This window comes from Phoca vitulina, unplaced genomic scaffold (genome assembly GCF_004348235.1).
Source record: "Phoca vitulina isolate PV1807 unplaced genomic scaffold, GSC_HSeal_1.0 scaffold89, whole genome shotgun sequence".
Lineage (NCBI taxonomy): Eukaryota > Metazoa > Chordata > Mammalia > Carnivora > Phocidae > Phoca > Phoca vitulina.
This window is the reverse complement of record NW_022589792.1, coordinates 1,063,046-1,084,252: the sequence shown is the minus strand read 5'-3', so window position 1 is coordinate 1,084,252 and position 21,207 is coordinate 1,063,046. Positions and strand designations below refer to the sequence as shown.

Below are 21,207 nucleotides of genomic sequence, written 5' to 3'. Positions count from 1 at the left end.
CCCAAGGAGTGTGGGGGAGTCTGGGGGCCACTATGCACCTCTGGCCTGCTCCCGGCATGGAAACTCTACAGCCTTAAGAGAGAGGGGCCCTGGCCTGCTCTCTGTCCCCTCCCCTGTATCCGCCTGTGTCTGTGTCTCTCTGGGAGTCCTCTCCTGCCTAGTCACTCCTGTATCTTGGCCTTTCGAGTGCCTTGGAGGTTCCCCTGACCTCCCGTGAGGATCAGAGACTGTCCCCCTTTTTTAACTTTGACAATTGACTTTTGTTTCCTTTTCTAATTTGTATTATTTTTTAAACAATCCAGGACGACCCCCAGCTCTGATTCCTTCAAGGTCCAGCATATCTGGGCCTTCATTCCACTCTTTTCGGTTTGAAACGGCTCAGCCCTCTTTCTCTCATGTCTGCTGCAGGCATGGCTGTGTCCTGCCCCTGCCTGCCCACTCTGGCCTGTATTCCAGCTGGGGGTCCGCAGCCCCCTGCCACAGTTCCCTCGCCTTCTGATGCCTTAAAGCCGGGTCCCAGGCCCTGCGGTCAGAGCCTCTTAGATGCCGAGCTCTGGAAGCTTGACTCAGGACCAAATGGCTCTGGCCTGGGGATTGGGCCCCTCTACCCAGGGTCCCCACTCTGAGGACAGTAGAAGGCCAAAGCCTTGGTCTTGGCAAACCAACCCCATCATCCCTCCTACCCAGGCGTATGTGCAGAGATGGGTTTTCTCTGCCAGCTTAAACCAGTCCTGCTGTCAGTCTGTGGGAGTCCGGTTATTGTGCATCTCACAGCCTCTGCTGTCTGCCCCCGCCCGCCCCCATGTTGAAGATGAGCTCCACCTCTCCATCCCCAGGCTAGATCACCTGGAGCTGGCCTCCTGTTGGCCCAGTGCCCAGTCCAGCAACTTCATGCAGATAAGCTCTGCCCCTGCCCACCAGCAGGACCTATCGGCCTGAGGAGATCCTGGGCCTTCCCCCTGGCTGGCTGGGCCACCAGCTTCCCTCCCCTGACTCTGGGGGGTCCACATCCACTCCAGGGGGGTGTCGTCTCCCCAGTCCTCTCTCACAGACCTTCCTTTGCTGAATTAAAGTTTGTAAGTAAATGGTTTTAAAGAAAGCAGAGCTGGCTGGTTCTTGGGACAAACAGTGGGCCTGGGTGGGTAGTCGGGGATGGCCCCGCAGGTCTTTCGTGTGGGTGAAAGATCTTTGGTGCCTAGGCCCAGGCCGAGGTGGTGGCAGAGCGGGCGTCAGCTCTGCTCAGGGACGAGCTCAAACGGGCCATCCCCACACCTGTGGGGCATGGCCCCTCGCGCTCTGGCAGTCCCTGGAGTCCTTCCTCGCACGCTCCCCACTCAAACGGCAGAGCTCATATTCGGGCAATTACGGGCCCTTTGGTCGCGTGGCTGCCACTGGGCATGCCCAGGCCCGGGTCACGTGATGCCTGTCATGGCGGCCTCCGTGGCCCGGGGAGGTGTGAGTGCTGGGTTTCTGCTGCGGGCGGCTGGTGGAGCCTGGTGGAGCCGGCCTGCGGCCTCTCGGGGGTCGGGGGAGGCGGCGGCGCCAGTGACAGCCAGAAGATTCCGAGCAACAGGTACCTGGGGCGCTTTGGGGGACAGCGTTAACCCGCCAGACGCCCGCAAGGCGCGCCGCGGCCGCTCACCCAACCGTGTTTTCCAGGCTCGCGCCCGGCGGGGGAAGAAGAAGCTGGCGGCCCCGAGCGGCCCGGGGACGTGTGAGTGTAGGGGGCTAAGTCCCCCATTCTTTTTTCTTTTTTTTTTTAAGATTTTATTTATTTGACAGAGAGAGACACAGCGAGAGAGGGAACACAAGCAGGGGGAGTGGGAGAGGGAGAAGCAGGCTTCCCGCAGAGCAGGGAGCCCGATGCGGGGCTCGATCCCAGGACCCTGGGACCATGACCTGAGCCGAAGGCAGACGCTTAACGACTGAGCCACCCAGGCGCCCCTAAGTCCCCCATTCTTTATCCCACGAGGTTCCTCCGGTCCCCACCTTGCCCTGCAGCCTCATCTCTGTGTCCCCCTTCTACCTCGTCCTATTCCCCTGGACGTCTAGGCCCCCTAACCCTAGACGTGACCTGGCCACCGCGCCCACCATCAAGTTTGGTATCTGCACCCCCGTCTGTCCCCAGGGTGAACGTGGTGTTCGTAGACCGGTCAGGCCAACGGATTCCGGTGAGCGGCAGAGTGGGGGACAATGTTCTTTACCTGGCCCAGCGCCATGGAGTGGACCTGGAAGGTGGGAACCCCACACTGGGAATTGGGGAGGTCCTTATTCATTGTTTTAAAAACCCTGCAAATCAGATACGGTTCTCCTCCGTTACTTCACCCTCCCGTGGCTTCCCATCAAACATGCCTAAAATCCAGACACTCCTCACCAATGTCTCAAACCCTGACCAGCTCTAAACCTTCATTCACTCAGCAGTTATTTATTGAGCATTTATTAGAGGTCATTAAAATTCCTGCCCTCCAGGAGCTTGTATTCTCTCCCTCCTTCCTCTCTCTAATCTAGACACACTGGCTTTCCTGCTGTTCCTCAAACAAAAAGCCAAGTCCATTCCTGCCTCGGGGCTTTTGCATTTGCTGCTCCAGACGACTGAAGTACTTTCCCACCAGATTAATCCTTCAGGTCTCAACGTAAATGTCATCTTTCTGACAGTCTCCTCCCCTCAGCCCAGCTAAAACCCGCACCCCTGGTCACTGTCACCTCAGTGTGCTTTATTGTCCTCCTAACACTTCTCAGTGTCTTGTTTCCTTTTTGTCATCTGTCTTCAGAATGAGATCAGAAACCCTGGTGCTACTTATCGGTTGCCTGTCATGGTGTTTAGATGTAACGGGTATTAAATCAGTATTTGCTGAATAAAAGATAATCATAGCAGACATTATTTTAAGCGCATTAAATACCTACTGACTGATTGAATCTTCCTGATAAGGTTATGTGATAGGGAAGATTGTTATCTCATTTTATAGGTGAGGAAGCAGCCCCAGGTTAAGTTGACATGATCCAGGGTCAAGTAAGTGGCAAAACTAGATTCAAAGCCAGCTTATTTTAGCCACTAATCTGTGCTGCTCTTCTCTGTATATTGAACACCTTGTTTGCCAGGCAGCAATGTACAAAACAGACAAGGCCCCTATCATTTCACATCAATTTCAACTTAATAGGGACCATAATCCCAGGAATAAACATGTAATTATATCATGAGCAGCTGGAAAGGGCAGTCTGAAAAAAAAATGTACAGGGTTATTTGTTGGGTGAATATAATACAGAGCCTGATTTAATCATTATCGGGGGTGGGGATGTTGGGGGGCTGGTCATGGCAGGCCTACCTCAAGTTCTGTTCTGGAATCCAGTCACCAGGAGTCCAGGACAGAGATTGGAACATGAGTTTTAGAGGCAAGTGGCCTGTGTTCATATTTTGCCTCTTACCAGCTCTATGACTCTGAGCAAGGTACTTTACCTCTCTGGGCCTCTGATGCCTCATGTATAAAAGGGGATAATTTAGTTACTGTCTCATTGGGTTGCTCTGGAGGATTAAACAGATCTTGGACGTAGTGCTGAATGCCTGGCACCTGGTTAGTATGCAGTGCCTAGCTGGGACTATCATATTCAATAATCTCTATCTCATGGGATGAGGGTGCTAATGAGGTGGGAAACAGGACTGAGGAAGAGATTCCTTGGGGACTGCCTGGAGCTTCAGGGTCCAGACATTTTATCCCCAGGAGACGGGGAGTGTGGGCAAAGTCACCAGGTTCCCCTGGGAGGTTCTCCCAGGTCAGGAGGCTGCTTTGCAGCTACATCCTCATTATCCAACACCTGTGGAAGACAGAGAGAATTCTGTCCCATTCACTTAAAACACATGTCTCTTGAGCATCCATATGCCAGGCTCAGTGCCAAGTACAAAGACGGAGGCCAGGTTGATGGAGCATAGGTACACCCAGAGATTCAGGTGGTAACCTGAGACTGTGGTAAATGCTGTGCAGAAATTAGAGTCCCCAAGGCCAGGCAGGGGTGGGGGGTGGTGCAGGGAGAGGATAAGAAACAGGAGATGGGGGAACTGGAAAACAGATGAGTTCTGTTGGTAAAAGAGTGGAGAGAAGAACATTCCAGGGCGGGGGTGCAACGAGTGCAGAGGCCACGTGCTGGGGACGGGCTTGGTGCGTTGGAGTTGGCGGGGGGGGGGGGCGGCAGTGTGGCTGAAGTGAGTGAGTGAGGGGTCGGGAGGATCTCAAAGATTGAGTGGAAGAGTTTGGTTTTATTCTGGCTGCAAAAAGGCCTTGGAAGGTTTTAGACCAGGAGGGACATTATCCCCAAAGTGCAGTTCTCAGTGATCAGTCCAAAGGGTGGGAATGTGTCCGGGGGAAAAGCAGGAAACCCCAGCTTCTGTATCTTTCAACCCTTATTTTCTGGTCTCTTCCCCTGCCACACTGAGTGTTGAGGAAGCAGGTCCCATCTTCGGGAGCAAGAGGGAGAGGGAAACCCATTTGCCCAGCACAGTGACAGGGTCCCCGCAAGGGCTTACAGGCTGCAGGGACCCTGCCTTTTTCCCCCTCAGCCACACTGAAGTCAAGTCCACGCTCATTCATGGTTCCGTGTACGCAGTCTGGTCCACAGCCTGCTGGGGGGGTGGTCCTTGGGAGACGGGACACCCTGAACGTCCCTTTGCAAAACTTACACGCAGCTCGGGAGCAGCTAGCCGAGTGGATGACGGGGCGGAGGGTGCGCTCGGTGCGGGCCCGGGAAGGACGGACGAGGGGCGCGCGGGGAAACAAAGGGCCTCTTCCCCCTTCTGTCCTTGACCGCATGGTGCCCACCTGACCGTGCCCCTCACTGGCACCTCCTCACTTGTTGCCCCCAGGGGCCTGTGAAGCTTCCCTGGCGTGCTCTACCTGCCACGTGTACGTGAGCGAGGACCACCTGGACCTTCTGCCTCCTCCCGTGGAGAGGTGAGCGGGGGCGGCCCCTCCCCGCTGTGCAGAGGCCCGTGTGGGCCGCGCCGGGCAGCCCCAGCCCGACTCGGCCCTGCAGCTGCTGGCCATGGCGCTGCCCCACGCCGGCCTGAGAGGTGCCTCGTCCCCGCCCTGTGGGGCCCCCACCAGCTGGACAGCTTGCCCCCGGGTGACTGCTCTTCTCCTTGCTGCAGGGAGGACGACATGCTGGACATGGCCCCGCTTCTTCAGGAGAACTCCCGGCTGGGCTGCCAAATCGTGCTGACTCCTGAGCTGGAAGGGGCCGAATTCACGCTGCCAAAGATCACCAGGAACTTCTACGTGGACGGCCATGTCCCCAAGCCCCACTGACAGCCCGGGCACCCGCGGCCCGGCGGCCGGGACTGCAGGAATAGCCAAGTTGCCAGCCCAGCCCAGAGCATGGACAGGCCCGAGAGAGATGTTGGAAGCAACCAGAAGGCCAGAGCCCCTGCCTCAGAGAGATCCCATGTCCAGGCTCTGGTTTGGGAGGCCGAGGGGGACCCAGCCCTGCTGGGGTGGCCTCCCCCAAACTCAGGAGAATCAGTGTGTGGATAGGGTGGAATCTGACTGGAACAATAAAACTGTCTCACAGACCTCCAGTGTCTTGAGGCTCCTGGGGGGGGGGCGGGGAGGGCAGGCCCTGGGGTCTGTAGCCGCACCTTCTGGACCCCCAACTCCCCCCTCCCACGGCAGCGCTGGGGTCGCGGGACGGCTGAGGCAGAGGCCCGGAAGCTGCCTTCCTGGAGAGCCCGGGAGCCCGAGCCCACGTGCACCCGCGTGCCAAGGCCCCGCCCCCCCGGCCGCGGAGGGATTTGGGGGGATCCAGGCTGGCCTGGAGGGGTGTGAAGGCCACCCAGGCGGAGCTGCCAGAGTGGGACCGAGGCCGGCCTGGGGGGGTGGGGGGGCTTGGCCCCGGGCGCCCAGCGCTGCCTGCCAGAGGCGCCCCGCCGCGCTCGCCCCGCCCCGCCCCGCCCAGGTGGGGCTCCTCGCAGCCTCTGCCAGAAGCGCCCCCACCAGGCGCGTCCTGCTCCACTCAGGTGGGGCTCATCGAGTGGGCTCAGGGTGGGCGGGGCCGGGCGCGATTAGGGAAGTGGGGCTGGGCCGGGGCGTGATGGAGGCCGAACCGGTCCCAGACTTCTCGAAGCTGCAAGAGCTACTGGCGCCGCCGTGTCTGGACCCTAAGCCGCCCCGGGCGCCCCCTGCTCAGCAGGCACCAAGGACCCCAGGATGCCCCAGACCCAATGGCAGGTGCGTTCAGGAGCGGCCCCTTCCCCCAACTTGATCCAGTGGTCAAAGGGTCATGACCTCTGGTTCCTGGGGGTTATCCAGAGGTCACCATGTTAGTTACTGGCACTTAAAAAGAAGTTCTGGTCCCGAGGGATACTTGGGGTCATGTGGGGGTCATATGGGGGTCAGAGGCCACGCAATTCCCCCATGTCTCTGAGGACTACATTGGTGCTGCCCAGGGAAGGGGGTGACCACACTGTCCCTTGTCCCCAGGTCCTTCTGGCCTGCAAGCCAGGACTCAGTCACTGCCCTGCGTTTCCTCCAAGAAACAGCAGAAGGGCTGGTTCAGCCCCCTGCCCGGGACACCCAAGCCCTGGGGCCCTGCTGGGAGCTGAAGGCCTTGGAGACTCTGGGACCCTCGCCTCTAGCAAGGGATGCCAAGAACATGCTGACCCCAATCAGCCAGCCATGCTGCAGCTCAGGGCCCCTGGAGGCTCCCCCAGCCCCCTCAGCCCTACCCCAGAGGAGGCCCCGGAAGCAGTCAAAGCCCCACCCGGGCGCTGAGAAAGTGGACCCCCGGTTCGAGGGGGTGACCCTGAAGTTTCAGATAAAGCCGGATTCCAGCCTACAGATCATACCCAGCTACAGGTAGGGGCTGGCCCAGAGGAGGGCGCCCTTTTGCAAGTTATAGTAATAATGGTGGGGGCAGGGGCCTCTCGGCATCTGCTCGCAGGCGCCCCACACCAGCCCTTCGTTACAAATGGCCCAGCCTCTGAGCGAGACCTCAGGCTGGCGCCATGACCCAGCAACGTCCTGGTCCGAGCATAGGTCCTGTTTATGAGACGGGCCTGACCCTACTGAGGGTGGTTGCTAACTGTTGTTTTTCCCAGTAATGATCATGACCACCACCTGTCAGGAACAACAACCATGAGAGGTAACAGGTAGCCCTTGATGTATATGGGCTCCCTGAAGCCTTGTGAAGCCCATTTTGCAGATTTGGAAACTGAGATGCAGAGGATGCGATCGCTTGTCCGGAGTCACGCAGTGAGGACTCAGGAGAAATGGGATCTCAAACTGGCAGGCTGGCCCCAGACTTCCTACCTCTTCACATAATACTCATTATTATTACTGATGAGGGACAAGGCCAGGCCTTTCAGACATCAGATGCCTCCTTGGGGGATGCTTCAAATCCCGATAGTAAATCATCACTGAGGGGCCGCTGCCTGGGACAAGGTACAGACCCCCCAGTGCTAACTCCTGTCTACTCCCCAGCCTGGCCTGCAGTAGCCGCTCTCGGGGCCCCTCTACAGGCCCTGGCAGGGGTCCTGAGGCCAACTCAGGAGGCGGCGAGGCCCTCGGTGAGTCCTGGTGACTTAAGAGCTATAAATATGGGGGGGGGGGCAGTTTCCCATCCTCTCTGTCTTTCTTCCCATCCTGCTTCCCCATTTAGACCCATCCAGAAGGAGTCATGGTGCACCTCCCTCCACTCAGGCTGAGTCACCCCCACCCCCGGTTTCCTCCTCTGCTTAGCTTTGCCATCTGTCTCCCTTCCTGGCTTTCCCTCTGTCTTAGATCTGGTAATACCCAGGGCTGGCCCAGAGCCAGGTGGGGCCTTCGTAGAGATTCTAACAAAATGCCCCACCTGCACAGGCCTCCTGAGCCCAGGCTCTTGGCCTCTGCCCCTTACCCTTTGACCTCTGCCCCCTCAGGGCCCCGGTGCTGTGCTTCCTGTAGGACCCAAAGGACCCCACTCTGGAGAGATGCTGAAGATGGGACCCCTCTCTGCAATGCCTGTGGTATCAGGTCCTCAGGATGGAAGGAGTTTGGATGCTTAGCCAGTGTGGGGTTCTGGGAGGGGAAACACTCACCCTTGTGGAAAGTGGAACTACCCAGAGAGTGGTAGTTTCTGGACCCCTGCTGCATTCTGATGTTGGTTTCTCGCACCCCCACCCCAGGTACAAGAAATATGGCACCCGCTGCTCCAGCTGCTGGCTCGTGCCCAGGAAAAGTGTCCAGCCCAAGAAGTTATGTGGCAGATGTGGGGTGTCCCTGGGCCCCCACCAAGGCCCAACTCAGGAAGGGTAAGCCCTTCCTCACCCAGCTGAGCCTGTCCTGACTCAGTTTCTCTGTGGTGGGGAGGGCAGGGAATGGGCAGAAGCCCTCCTGGGAGGAGTGGGGAAAAAACTTGGGTCTTCAAGGGTCCAGCCTGCCTCTTCTCTGCCCCCTCCCATTCAGGGATCTCAGGTGGAAGACCCAGGCCTCGGGCTCCAGAGTCCCTGTCTCAGGGGGCCACTGTCCCCCTCCCTGGCCCCTGGTCCGATCAGGTTTGGCTGAGCCTCCCCTCAGAAAATGTCCTCAGCAGTGACACTCCTACTGTGAACAGCAATAACAATAAAGAACACAACTACTCTGAGAAAGAGCGCTGTGACTTGGGGATCCCACCTCGTGCACACTTCCCCCTCTCTCCCCTGCGCCAGGAATGTGGGGGCAGGTGTTTTCTCATTAGGATTCTGAGGGACACACACACTCGTACATACAGGGACCAGCCCACCCACAGAGAATGAGCCACATTCACCACAACATCCCATATAGGGCAACAGCCACCACATGCAGAGACAAAGAACACATGGAGACAGACAGACACACGGGGCGCCTGGCTGGCTCGGTCAGTGGAGCGTGCGACTCTCGATCTCGGGGTTGTGGGTTCGAGCCCGGTGTTGGGTGTAGAGATGACTTAAAAAAAAAAAAAACTTTTTTTTTTTTTTAGAATTTGTTTATTTGACATAGACAAAGCGAGAGCAGGAACACAAGCAGGGAGAGTGGGAGAGGGAGAAGCAGGCTTCCCGCTGAGCAGGGAGCCCGATGCAGGGCTCGATCCCAGGACCCCGGGATCATGACCTGAGCTGAAGGCAGACGCTTAACGACTGAGCCACCCAGGCACCCCTAAAAAATCTTTATTTATTTTTTAATTTATTTGAAAGAGAGAGAGAGCACAAGAGGGGGTAGGGTCAGCGGGAGAAGCAGACTCCTCGCGGAGCAGGGAGCCCAATGTGGGACTAGATCCCAGGAGTCCGGGATCATGACCTGAGCCAAAGGCAGTCGCCCAACCAACTGAGCCACCCGGTGCCCCCCTAAAAAAAAATCTTAAAAAAAGGCAAGACAGATACGTGTGTGTGGGCTAACACACATTCACATACAAGACACGCTGACAAACTCGCGTGTGCTGACACGCACATGAGACACACAGACCACACACTAGACAGAAACAAGCGTTGACGGACACACGACAGATACATACGTCAACATGGAAAATACACCTAGGTGACACGCACATTGGCACACAGTGATACACACACAGCAGTCCCTTTATCCGTCAGCTCCACCTCTGCCTGCAGGATGTCCCCTTCCTACAACTTTATGCATACCAGTCCCTTCTGTGGCCCCCTCCCCCCTCTTCCAAGAGCTCTCCCACCCCACCACGGGTGTCCCTAGCCTGCAGGAGAAGAGGACCCTGGCCAGAGCTCAGCCCTGTCGCTGTCACCAGAACACACAGGATACCAGTGCCCACTGGGAGAACTGGAGGGATGCAGCCAGGGTGGGGGGTGGTCCCGCATGGCAGTGAGTGAGACCTGCAAGGCCACGTAGCCCAGGAAGGGGAGCCCCTGTGAAACCCTCTGTCTCTTTTGGGTGAGCCTGTGGGGAAGGTCTGGGCCCAGTTCCTCAGCCCTCAGATCCCTGACTCCTCCAGCCCCACATTCCTCAGCTCAGAACACCCTCCCCGGCGTCTCCCCTAGCTGCTGCCTTCTCATTACTGGGAGGGTGGGGCAGCCTTCCTTGACCACCCAGTCTAAAATACATACCCCACTCCCATGCTGTCACGCTCTAGTTCAGCTCCTCACTGGTCTCCCTCCTAGAACCTACCAGAATTTGTCAGTTCTCTACTGCTCTGGGGTTATTTCATTCACCTTCATCTTCCCACCTGGACCATGACTTCAGGGGTCCAAGGCCACAACTGTGTCCCTGACCGTGATGGGCCACCCCAGGGCCCAGCATGGAGTTCTTTGGGGATGCACGTTGAACACATGAAGGTCTCAGACTGTGTACCTGTGAACTCACGGCTGTTTTTACCCACTTATTCAGCATTTATTGAGCAACTACTGTGTACCAGACGCCAAGGGGGACAGTTTATGGTGACTAGAACAAAGAACCCTGCTCTAGCGAAGCCAATATTCTAAAGTGACAGTAAACAGTCAAATATCTAATAGAGTGTCAAGTGGTGGTTGATGCTACAGAGAAAAGAAAGTATGTAAGGAGATAAGGCGTTGGAGGGCTACCTCAGTTTTGCTTCTCTCAGAGAGACAGCCAAGGCCTCTCTGACATTTGGATAGAGACCTGAGGATAAGGAACTGGCTGTGGGACTTTGAGGTGAGGACAGTCCGGGCAGAGGGAATGGCAAAAGCAAAGGCCCTGTGGCAGGCTGGACTTGGTGGGACGTAAGGAATCGCGAGGAGGGAAGTAGTTAAGGGTGTGTGTGTGACAGGCCGCTAGTTCCTCCCACCCCCAACCCCCTAGCAATCCCCCCCAACCCCCCCCCCCCCCCCCCGCCATTTCCTGCTCTTACCTTTGCTCAGGAAATGCTTGCCTAGGGCAGCTGATGGAGTGGGAGCTGTCCAGGATTGCTTCCTTCTCTCAGGCTCTGTTCCTGCTTTTGAGGGAGGCAGAGACCGCAAGGGTGGGGGGAGAGCAGCTGTTCTCTCCTTATGCTGTAGGGGGTGAGGGGGGCGGTGGTGTGCGGAGCGGGTTGCAGCTGACAGCCGTGTGTCTCTTCTGAACCATGACAGGCAGTCAAAAGGCAGGTTGGGGGTAAACTGAGGCACGGTGGATGGACACAGGATGGAGGAGGCATTGAGGGTGGGGCGGGGATGCACCCTTTAATAGTTGGGACCTGTCACTCATAAGTGCAGCCACTGTCTGCATTTCCTCATCCTGGCGAGACCTCAGGACAGGGGCCCAATGCCCAGACCTCGGGGAGGGGGCTCCGCCCACCCTGGGAAGACAGCTTCTGCGGTGCCTGGAACCAGGCCTGGGGGAATCACCTAGCTCCCACCGCAAGAGTTAGCGGGGTTAGAGGGCAGCACTGGGCGGAAGAGATAAGGGGCAGGGAGCGGGAGGAAGGCCTGCAGTCCCCACCCCAGCCCAAGGCTGGCTGCAGCAGGAAACCGGACACGGAGAGAACACGCTGCAGCCCGCACCGCATGAAGGTGGCTTGGGCTGTGCTGACACATAGTAGGCCCTCAAAAACCAACAAGCCGAAGTAGTTTATGTATCAATAACCCGCGGGGTTGGGACTGGAACCTTGGGTTGCTTCCACATGGCAGAGACTGAAGTGGACGGACCCAGAGTCCTTTATAAAAACTTTATTTGTTGGGGGGGGTAGAAAATGGGGTTGACGCCCCTGGAATTGAATAAATAAATGAATGAATAAATAAATAAATACATAAATAAATAGAACAATAAGTAAGCCCCCGTGTGCCTCTGGGGGGCGTCCCCCGGCCCGCGGGGAGAGGGGAACCGGCTCAAGCCGACGTCAGCTGGATGGCGAAGACCTCGCCCCCCGCCTGCGCCTCCGCGGTGCCCGCAGCCTCGGTTCCACCTTCGGCGCCCGTGCCCCCGCCAGTGCCACCGCCCGCGCCGTTGAGACACACGGCCTCACCCGAGCTTTCGGCCTCCTGCACATTATACTCGCCCTTCTTGCAAGCGGTGGACTGAACGTAGAAGGCCAGGCCGGCCCCCGCGGCCAGTAGGGCCGCGCCCCCCGCCGCGCCGCCCACGGCGACCCACAGCCATGGACCTGCGGGGTGGAGACCCTCAAAGAGAGTGGACCAGCTCAAGGCTCCCAAGCGCGGCCACCTCTGTTCCCTCCCCATTGGCACGAGGTCAGTCCTCACGGGCCTGGCAGGGAACCCCTGCGAACTCAGAGCGTGGGGTGGGGGAAAGGAGAAAGCCTTCAAAGGCTACCCCAAGCGCTGGTGCGACCCCAGACCCATTTTACGCGTCACCTCAGCACATGAGGATAGAAGCGCCTAGCCCCAGGGATACCCAGAAGTCAACTCTCTTCACCCCCAAGAGGATGAGGGTAGGGGGGGACCGGGTCACTCCTTTACCCCGGAAAACCCGAGATACACGAAGTGGGGGGGGGAGGGGATCTGGGTGGGACCCCCATCACCCCCATCCTCTACCCTAGGTCCCTCTCCAACACCTCTTCTCCACAGCGGCTCAGTGAGAGGTGACTTCTACCCCAAGTTAATAAGCCCCTCCCACAGCCGTCACAGCCCTGGAGGGTCTCTCCCCTTGAGCTCCAGTCCGTTCCCTCTTCCTCCACCTTCCACCCCAACCCGCCATCAAAGCCCCACTCGTCAGGGTGCCCCTGACTTCTGCCCCCGCCCACTTCAGTCTCATCTGCGGGGAAGGAGAGGGAAGCGAGGACCGGGTCAGGGCCGCGCGGCGCAGGCCACGCCCCCTGCGGATTCCCTCGCCCCGCCCCCAGCTGCCACTTACCAGCCACGCGCACTGTGATGCGTCGCGCGTGGCGCCCATGCGCGTTGGTGGCTGCGCACTCGTACTCGCCGCCGTGGCTGCCCATGGCGCCCGCCACGCTCAGCGTGCTGTTGTTGCTCGACAGGCCGATGTTGAGCGCCCCCGGGGGCGCGCGCCAGCTGATCTGGGCTGGGGGCCAGGCCTCTGCGCGGCAGGTCAGCGTGAAGTTCCCGCCTGGCCGCACGCCCCCGGGGGGCGAGGCGGCCAACTCGGCCACCACCGGCCGGTCTGCAGAGGACAGGAGGTTGGAGGAGCCCCTCAGAGCCGGTCCAGGCACCGACCAAGTGCCCCTCCGCCCACCACAATCAGAGCACCCCTCCTCGGATGGGCAGGCAGGGATCCGGCCTTCCTTCAGAGCCACCTGCCCCTACTATTCGGCTGTAGTCAGCACTAAAACCCTGTGCCCTGCTTCTCTGAAGGAGAGGGGGTAGGGACCTGCACCAGTGCCCTTCTGACCTAGAATTTGAGGGGGGCGCGGGCTCCTGTTCCCTAGAGTTTTCATTAGCCTCAGGTTTAGACCGGGAATCCTTGTCCCCAGGAAGGGGGCCTAAGGAGGTACCCTTGAACTGCCCTGGGCAAGCCCACTGCTGCAAGTCACTGTTTTGGGAACCCAGTGCCCTCTAACGGGTGCTACTCCCACTCACATTCCACGCCCACGGTGACCGTCCGTGCGTCCGTGCCATGCATGTTGGTGGCCAAGCAACGGTAGGTACCCGCATCTTCTCGGGACACGCGCAGCCGCTGAGGCCTGGCCACGCCCTCTCGGGAGCAGCGCACTTGTGGGGACGGGCGACCCCGGGCGGCGCAGGCCAGCCCTGCAGCCTCGGCCCCTTCCAGCCACGTCTGGTGACTTGGGCAGGTGGACTCATCCATTTGCGGTGGCGCTGCAAAGCAGCCATGGGGGACGTCAGGGAGGGGCCCGGCCCCTGGGGCACCCCTACTTCCCGCCAGCCTCGGCCCCGCTCACACTCCGTGCTCACGGCGACTGTCTTGACCATGGAGCCGTGCCGGTTGGTGGCATTGCAGATGTAGATACCAGGTGCCAGTTCACTAGCGGTGCTGGGGACTCTGGGACTAGAGTCTGGGGAGGCCAGCGGCAGCAGCATCCCCTCACTGGTGCCCTCTGAGCCGATGCACTCCACACTTGGCTCCGGCTTTCCATCCACCTCACAAGAAAACAGCTGCCCAGATCCTTCCACCCACGTCCAATTGCTGGGGCAGCTCAGCTCCTCGAAACTGGGGCCATCTGGGGAGCAGAAGGTCACACAGGGACTGGAAGTCAGGCCAGGGTTATCCTGACATACCCTATCTTGCCCTGTGTTGTCCTCACTCACATTCCACCGTGACAGCCACATTTTTGGCCACAGAGCCTTGAGCATTGGTGGCTTCACAGCGGTAGGTTCCTGCGTGCTCCCGGACCACATGCAGCAGGCCCTCGACGACCCCGGCCTCCCCAGGGCGCACACAGCTCACGCTGGGTGGCGGGACCCCATGTGCGACGCAGCTCAGCGAGACCTCTGTTCCTTCCAGCCATGTAATGTGTTCTGGGCAGCCCATGCTGTCCAGCGATGGGGCGTCTGGAGAAGGAAGTGTTGTTGGGTTTGAGGATGGGGACTGGCCTAATGTCCCTAGACCCTCTTTCCGTATGAGGGCGGCCACAAAGGGTTGGGCAGGCTGTGCCCTGCCCAGACACTAAACCAAAGAGGTTTTACGCTGGTGGAGTGGTGAGCTGTTTTTAGTCCTTTTTTCTGATTCCTACAAAGTGCCCACAGGATCCACCCCAAGTCTTTGGCCTAGAAATTCTTAGACGCCTTGGAAAGCCCACCTTCCCAAGATTCTGTCCACACACCACACCCCAGACCCTTAGGGACACATCTACCTCTCCCCCTCCCTCCTTCTCTAAGATCTTCCCCTAATACCGCTCACCAGCCTCTTCCCTTTCCCAAAATCCTGCCCAAAGACACACTTCAGACCCTGTAGGCTAGTCACCCCTAGACCCTGAGAAGCACAAATGCGCCTTGTGCACCCCCACTCACACTCCACCGTCAATGTCACTTCCTTGACTGCCTCGCCCTGGACGTTGACCGCAGTGCAGCGGTAAGTGCCGGCGAGAGCTCGAGTGACCGGACCCAGCAGGCCCAGCGCCAGCACCGCCCCGCTGTCAGGCCGCTCGCAGTGGACGGAGGGCGCAGGGTTTCCGCGGGCCTCGCAGCGCAGCGTCTGCTCGGGGCCCTCCGGCCACGTCCAGCTCCTGGGACACTCAGAATCATCCAGTCGAGGGGCGTCTGCAGGGGCGCGGGGTACTGAGAAGCTAGACACGGTCCTTGAGGAAAAGCCCCACTTCCACAATACGGCCAGGGACCGGACAGGCCCTTGGAAATCACGAGGAGGGAGGCGAGAGGTTAAAGGCCAACTCACATAGGACGCGGAGTTCGGCGCTCTTGTTCTTGCTTAGGGTCTCCCCGTCCACCTCGAGGATGGCGTCGCAGAAGAAGCTGCGCTTGTCGTCGTCCTCGGTGGCATTTAGCTGAAGCTGGGCGGGCTGCCCCGGGACCACGGCTGGAATTCCGTCCAGTGTGACCAGGGCTCCGGCCCCAGCTGCGCAAGTTACTGTCACCACCTTCCCCTCGGGGGTGCTGGGCTCGCTCAGGGTCAGGACCGGCGCGGGGAAGCCTGGGGGCGGGGCATTGGCCGGGAGTCCACTGACCACGCCCCTCCTGCGGGTGGAGGCTGCCCCTTATCTGCCTGAACTCTCTGGGCTCTGCCGCCGAACTGTAGGTACCTCGCTCGGCCTCTGCGGATGCTTAGGCTCCGCCCTCTTCTCGCCCCGCCTCCTCCTCGCCCCGCCCAACTTTACGGGGTCCCCACTGGGTTTGCGACGTTCCCCTTCCGGCGGCGGCTCAGACTCCGCCTCTAAAACTATTCAGCCTCAGTCCTCCAACTTTCCCACCCCTTAGGGACACTGGGACCACGGCTATTCCTATACTAAGGCCCCGCCCACCCTTTGCTCTGCCTTCCCGTTGCAGAGCGACCGGATCCACCCCTGAGCCGCGGCGGCCCCGCTTCTCTCCCTCTTACTGTAGACGGTCAGGTTCTCCCGGGTCTCGCGGCTCTCGCCCCCCAGGGTCACGTTGCAGACCAACTGCCTGGCGCCCTCCTGTTCTGCGTTAGCTGTGGCTGTGGCAGTGGCCACGAGCGCGTCCCCCTCCAGGGTGATATCGGGACTCAGCATGTGGTCCCCCAGCGCCAGGTAGACCCCAGCCTCCGAGGCTGGAAACAGCTCGTCCAAGGTGCAGCTCACGGGTCTTTCTGAGCCCACTTCCAAGAGCCGGGGGGCAGCGAGGCGCGGGGGGTCCGGAGACAGGGCTGGGTGTCGAAGAACAGAGCTTGAATATCATGTATCGGAACCACTCAATATGTACTAAGCGCTTTACATGCACTATCTTACCGTATTATCCTCAAGGCACAGAGAGGAAAACAACTTACAGCTGGTGTATGTTGGAATAAGGATTGGAATTCAGATTCCTCTGCCTCCAAACTTCTTAAACACTCCTCTGACCCCTTTTCGTCCCCTTCTGCTCCCTGTACCCACTCACCGAATGTTCGGAGCTCTCTCGGGGCGGAGCTGTTTGAAAAAAGCCCCAGGCCATGCGGCCGCAGGTCCAGCTCCGCGCGGCAAGAGAAATTGGCCCCATGGTCCTCCCTTCGCGCCAGTACTGTAGCCGTAAGCACCGCGCCTCGCGCTCGGGGTGGCTCCCCCGCGAAGCTGCGACGGATGAGCTCCTGGGCGCCCCGCAGCAGGGTCAATGTGAGGCTCCCACGAGGCCCAGCGCCTGGGACCCTACAGCTCAGGGTGAAGTTCTCGCCCACAGGCTGCCAGGCAGGCAGCGGTACCAGCTCTACACGATCCGGTCGCTCTGCAACGGGGGAACCACCGCTCTTGGAAACGCCGAGGCTCCCAGGCACGTGGCGTGGAACCCAGGGGCCCAGGGGCGGAGAGCTTGGGGATCCAGAGGGTGGAGCCTGAAGGGGAGGACCCTGTGACCCAGGGGGCGGGGCTTGGAAGGAAGGGAAAATAGTAGAGTGAGAGCGTGGCCGCTGAGAACTCACGGAAAGTGCGAATGAGCCCACGCGCCTGCAGCGTGCGCCGCGCGCAGCGGAAGAAGCAGACCGGCTGGGTCTCCGGCTCGCGGATGTCCACCAGCTGCCGCGCCAGCCAGCGCAAGCCCCTCTGGGTCCCATTCCGGCGCAGCGAGGTCTCCAGGCCACCGCGCTCAGGTCGTGGGCAGTTGGTGCTGCAATTCAGCCACAAAGATCCCCCGCGCTCCACGAGCGCCACGCGGGGCTGCAGGTCCGCCCAAAAGGGCTCCTGCGCGACCGCTGACCAGGAAAACGTGGGCTCAGCCTGGGGAGCCACCTTCCTGGGATCTTAGTGCCCCTATGTCGAATCAGGGATTCCCGGGGAATTAGCAGAGGCCACAGCCAAGGAAGAATTCAGGAGTTTCGCGTCCTGCCCCGGCCTCAGGTTTGGAGGCGCGCTCCCAGGGTTCAAACCTCGAGGGCTTCTCTGGGACATGTCAGCAGAGAGCCCTGGTCTCCAAGGTGCCAATGGAGTGATGGAAAAGCATGGAGGGAGGGGGATGAGATGAAAGACGGGGTCTTTGACGCACACAGCAATGACGGGAAGAGGGGACCTCGTGTGGAGGAAGGAAAACGAACTGGTTCTCAGGGTTCTTGCCAGAGAGGGGGAGACAGGTTGAGGCGAGGGCAAAGGAGAGATGAGGCTGAGTCAAGGATAAGTGAGGACCAAACCCGGGAGAAGAACACGAAAGAAGACTCGAGGCTGGAGCTCATGGAACGAACCGCGGTAACAGCTGAGGGACTCGGTTGCCAGGGCTCCGGATGGAGCGGGAATAGCGCTCTGAGTCACAGCAGTTGGGGAGATCGGGTCTTTCCGGACCACGACTGAGGGGGATGGCAGTCCGTGGACCATGGAGCATAACAGAGCGTGGAGAGGTACCCCGGAAAGGGACAAGGGAGACACGGGGTCTCCAGGGCATGAGATGGGCGCGGAAGAGCACCCAGGATCTCGACGAGGGCAGGGTAGAAACCTGGGCGAGCGAGGAGTCTGGGAGCTGGGTCTCCAGTGTGTGTTGGTGGGAAGAGGGATAGAGGGCAAGGCCCGGGCTCAAGGTGGGGCAGAAGCGTGGGAGTAGAGCGAGACGAGGGCGGAGCCGGGAGGGGCTTGTGGCCGCTGTTCTGGTCCCGGAACTCCGCCCCCGCCCTGTCCACCCTGAGCCAGGACCCGGCTCTTACCTGAGAGGCCGAAGAGCCCCAGGCCCAGGACAGCCCAGAGGCCGAGCAATGCCCGGCACAGCCCCGGCGAGGGCCCTGGCATCGCCGCCGCGGGGGAAGCGCAGGAGGCGAGGAGAGCGCGAGCGCGAGCGCTGAGCTGGGCGAGAGGACGGCGCGGCGGGTGGGTTGTGGAGGAGGCAGAGTTGCGTTCCGGGATTGGTTTAACGTTGGTAACTTGGTTTCCAAGGAGGAGGCGGCGGCAGAGGCGGCTGGGGGGCGGGAGGGCGAGCGTGCTCCAGGCTCCCGGCCTCGGCGAAGGCGTGCTGGCAGGAGCAAGCGACCCCCGGGGTCTACGTGGAGGCCCGCCCCATCTCCCGGAGCCTTCTGGGGGCGGCCGCGCGCTCCCGCGTCATCCTCGGCGGCGAAGCCGAGGTCGGGGGATGCTGGGTTGCCCTTCTCAACCGCCCCCACCCTACCCCTAGCTTGGATGCTGTGGTAATGAGCTGGACTCAGAGCCCCGCCCCCATAGTTAGTTCCCCCACCCCCTCCCGCGCCCCTTGGGCAGGGGATTGGTTTGAAGGCTAGGAGAGAGCTGTAGAGCAGGATGGGGGAAGGCACAATTCTAGGAAAGGGTGTGTGGGGATGCCTCCCTCACTGATCCTTCTCCTTTTGAGCCGGCGAGCTGAGGGCTGTAGCCACGCCCCTAGTCTCCCTCCGGCTCCGCCCCCGCACGCGACAGAGGGGGTGGGGACCAAAGTGCCAGCGAGTCGGGAACACGTGTGCGTGCGCGCAGCGTTCGCCGGCGTCTAAATTAGGGTCGGCTCTGCTCTGGGTCTGTATTTACCCAGCGTGCAGCGGGCACGTGTCTACGCGGCGTGTGTGAGCGCAAGCGGCGGAGGAGCGCCCCTGAATCCGCTTTCGGCGCGGTGGGCGGGGGCCTGGACCGCACCGGCCCTCCTAGACATCCAGTGCGGGCTCGGCTTCTGTGTCCACGCGAGACCGAGAGACCAACTATGACACTTCGACCCTGCATCCGGGCCCCAGGCTTTGACGCCCCCCCGCATGTGCCCCCCAGGCCCGGTGATTATCAAGACGTTGCCAGGGGCGGTGCCTGGGTGGCTCAGTTGGTTGGGCGACTGCCTTCGGCTCGGGTCATGATCCTGGAGTCCCGGGATCGAGTCCCGCATCGGGCTCCCTGCTCGGCAGGGAGTCTGCTTCTCCCTCTGACCCTCCCCCCTCTCATGTGCTCTCTCTCTCTCTCAAATAAATAAAAATAAAATCTTTAAAAAAAAAAAAAAAAGACGTTGCCAGGACGCGAGTCTGTGACACCCCACGTGGGCCCTCTGATTGTTCCCTCCCCGCAGTCACAACATGGGTACCTTTGCTTCGCATCTCCGTCCCTCAGTGTGTCATGTGACCCCGTCCATTTGCGCTCTCAGCGCCAGAGCTAACGGTGAACTGTGGGGGTCAGTTCTCGCTCCACCCCTGTCCTCCGGGAAAGTGCTGGGTCGCAGGTGGAGGGGCGGGGGGGGGAAAATGGGAAAGGAAACTTAACATCCAATCAGAGCTGCTGCGTGGCGCGGCGGAGCCAATCGGGGGGAAAACCGTCCTGTGAGCCAAGCCTCCCACAGCCCAAAGCCCTCCAGCGCCCAAGCTATGCCCATTTGCACCCCACTGATAACGCCCGCAGGGGGGGTATGTTACCACACTTGGCTGGGAATGCGGAGGGACTGGGGCGCCCGGGTCCCCAGGCGGCTGAGAAGGAGGAAGCCTCAGGTGCCCTCCGAGAGACAAGGCACTTAGAGAAAGTGACTGAGGCAAGGCCAGAAAAGAAGACCACCTCCTCAGAGGAGGTACGCTCGCGGGGGGACCTTTAGGCCGTGAGGCAGAGGCTGACTGAGGAGGACTTTATTGAATCAGTCAGGGTTCCCCCCAGTTGTCCCAGATTCCTTTTTCCTCCGGCTCAGACGGCAGAGACCCTCCTCTCTTTACTCCGGTTCTGCACCAACGGCCGTTTTCGCAGGTAGGCGGCCCCCACGACGAGAAGGATCCCCGCTAAGGCTGCGATGGAGGTGGAGGCCAAGGCTTCGGGCGCGGGGCGCCAAGCTGGGGACAGGAGGTGAGAATTAGGACCGGGGCCCAGGGAGACGTGACCTCCCGCTCGACTCGCTCACCCTACCGGCGTCACACCCTGGCCCTCCCCTCCTCAGGGGCCCAGGATTACAAAGGTGCCTCACCGAGGCCTGTCAGCGTTATGGGTGCCGAGCTGCTGCGGACCACCAAGCCATCAAGACTGAGGCGTGCGTGGCAGGTCACCGGTTTCCAGAAGTCGCGGGGCCTGGCGGGCAACGTGTAAGTCAGCGTCACGTTGGCCAGATCAGTGCCGGTGTAGCGCTTCAGGTTCTCAGAGTAGATGACCCGGCCGCCGTGCCTCAGAGTCACCACCAGGAAGCCCACGGGGAATACGTGCGTCACGTGGCAGCGCAGAGTGTACTCATTGCCCACCAAGAGCGGAGGCTCCAGGATCACGCTTTGCGGCCGTTCTAAAGCGAGAGGGGGCCTCTGAGCCAGGTCCGCGTGCGCCCCCTAGCGCGTCTGTTAAACACCCGCCCCGTCCCCCTCCCCTCACCCCAGCAAGGCCTGGACCCCCGTCCCTCACTGTAGGCGGTGATCTTGGCCGTGGCCCCCCGTGTTTCTCCTGCGCAGGTGACGAAGCAGCGCACCTCGGAGCTCCAGGCCCTCACGTCCAGCAGCTGGTAGGATACCCAGCCGGGCCCACTGAGCGTTTGGCCCCGCTGCAGCCCAGTGCTGAGGCTGGAATTCTCCGGCAGGGGGCAGCTGGTGCTGCAGTTGAGCCACACTGAGCCCCCCGGCTGCACGGCCTTGAACCCGGGGCTCATGCGCACCCAGAACGGCGCTGAGGTCTCCGAGGGCGCCGGGGAGCTGCCTCCCGGGCCTTGGGCCCGCGCTCCCCGGCGCCGACGCGCTCTCCCGCCTCCCGGGTAGGCGGCCGCCAGCAAAAGCAGCAGCGAGAGGGGGAGCAGAGACCCCATGGCAAAGGGCCCAGACTGAGGGGCCGAGCGCCAGGGAGCCAAGGCTGGCTCTGGAGATAAGGAGGCCGGCA

The 21,207-nt window shown here is 60.5% G+C and overlaps 4 protein-coding genes across 6 annotated transcripts; 2 read left to right on the top strand and 2 right to left on the bottom strand.

Annotated features, from left to right (window-relative positions):
* Window positions 1-1,136: 1,136 nt before the first annotated feature.
* Window positions 1,137-5,555, top strand: FDX2 (ferredoxin 2). The gene is made up of 5 exons (XM_032396046.1): window positions 1,137-1,573; window positions 1,660-1,714; window positions 2,129-2,235; window positions 4,853-4,940; window positions 5,138-5,555. The coding sequence occupies exons 1-5, from the start codon at window positions 1,153-1,155 to the stop codon at window positions 5,292-5,294; spliced, it is 828 nt and encodes a 275-aa protein (XP_032251937.1). The 5' UTR covers window positions 1,137-1,152; the 3' UTR covers window positions 5,295-5,555.
* A 650-nt stretch (window positions 5,556-6,205) lies between these two features.
* Window positions 6,206-8,525, top strand: ZGLP1 (zinc finger GATA like protein 1). The gene is made up of 6 exons (XM_032395959.1): window positions 6,206-6,212; window positions 6,431-6,839; window positions 7,464-7,549; window positions 7,901-7,994; window positions 8,147-8,272; window positions 8,516-8,525. The coding sequence occupies exons 1-6, from the start codon at window positions 6,206-6,208 to the stop codon at window positions 8,523-8,525; spliced, it is 732 nt and encodes a 243-aa protein (XP_032251850.1).
* A 3,074-nt stretch (window positions 8,526-11,599) lies between these two features.
* ICAM5 (intercellular adhesion molecule 5) lies at window positions 11,600-19,526 on the bottom strand. 3 transcript variants are annotated; one of them, XM_032396089.1, is made up of 12 exons: window positions 19,463-19,526; window positions 18,105-18,352; window positions 16,899-17,168; window positions 16,385-16,705; window positions 15,867-16,154; window positions 15,207-15,461; window positions 14,825-15,073; window positions 14,123-14,365; window positions 13,756-14,034; window positions 13,433-13,672; window positions 12,750-13,016; window positions 11,600-12,042 (listed from the first exon to the last, which is right to left on the bottom strand). In XM_032396089.1, exons 2-12 carry the CDS (start codon window positions 18,184-18,186, stop codon window positions 11,768-11,770), a joined length of 2,769 nt encoding a protein of 922 aa, XP_032251980.1. In that variant the 5' UTR covers window positions 18,187-18,352; window positions 19,463-19,526; the 3' UTR covers window positions 11,600-11,767. The 3 variants fall into 3 exon arrangements, with proteins under 3 accessions (XP_032251980.1, XP_032251981.1, XP_032251979.1); XM_032396090.1 differs by lacking the exon at window positions 19,463-19,526 and having other exon boundaries at window positions 15,207-15,347; window positions 18,105-18,618; XM_032396088.1 differs by lacking the exon at window positions 19,463-19,526 and having other exon boundaries at window positions 18,105-18,615.
* Window positions 19,527-20,008: 482 nt separating this feature from the next.
* Window positions 20,009-21,136, bottom strand: ICAM4 (intercellular adhesion molecule 4 (Landsteiner-Wiener blood group)). The gene is made up of 3 exons (XM_032396191.1): window positions 20,743-21,136; window positions 20,321-20,626; window positions 20,009-20,189 (listed from the first exon to the last, which is right to left on the bottom strand). The coding sequence occupies exons 1-3, from the start codon at window positions 21,134-21,136 to the stop codon at window positions 20,047-20,049; spliced, it is 843 nt and encodes a 280-aa protein (XP_032252082.1). The 3' UTR covers window positions 20,009-20,046.
* Window positions 21,137-21,207: the final 71 nt, after the last annotated feature.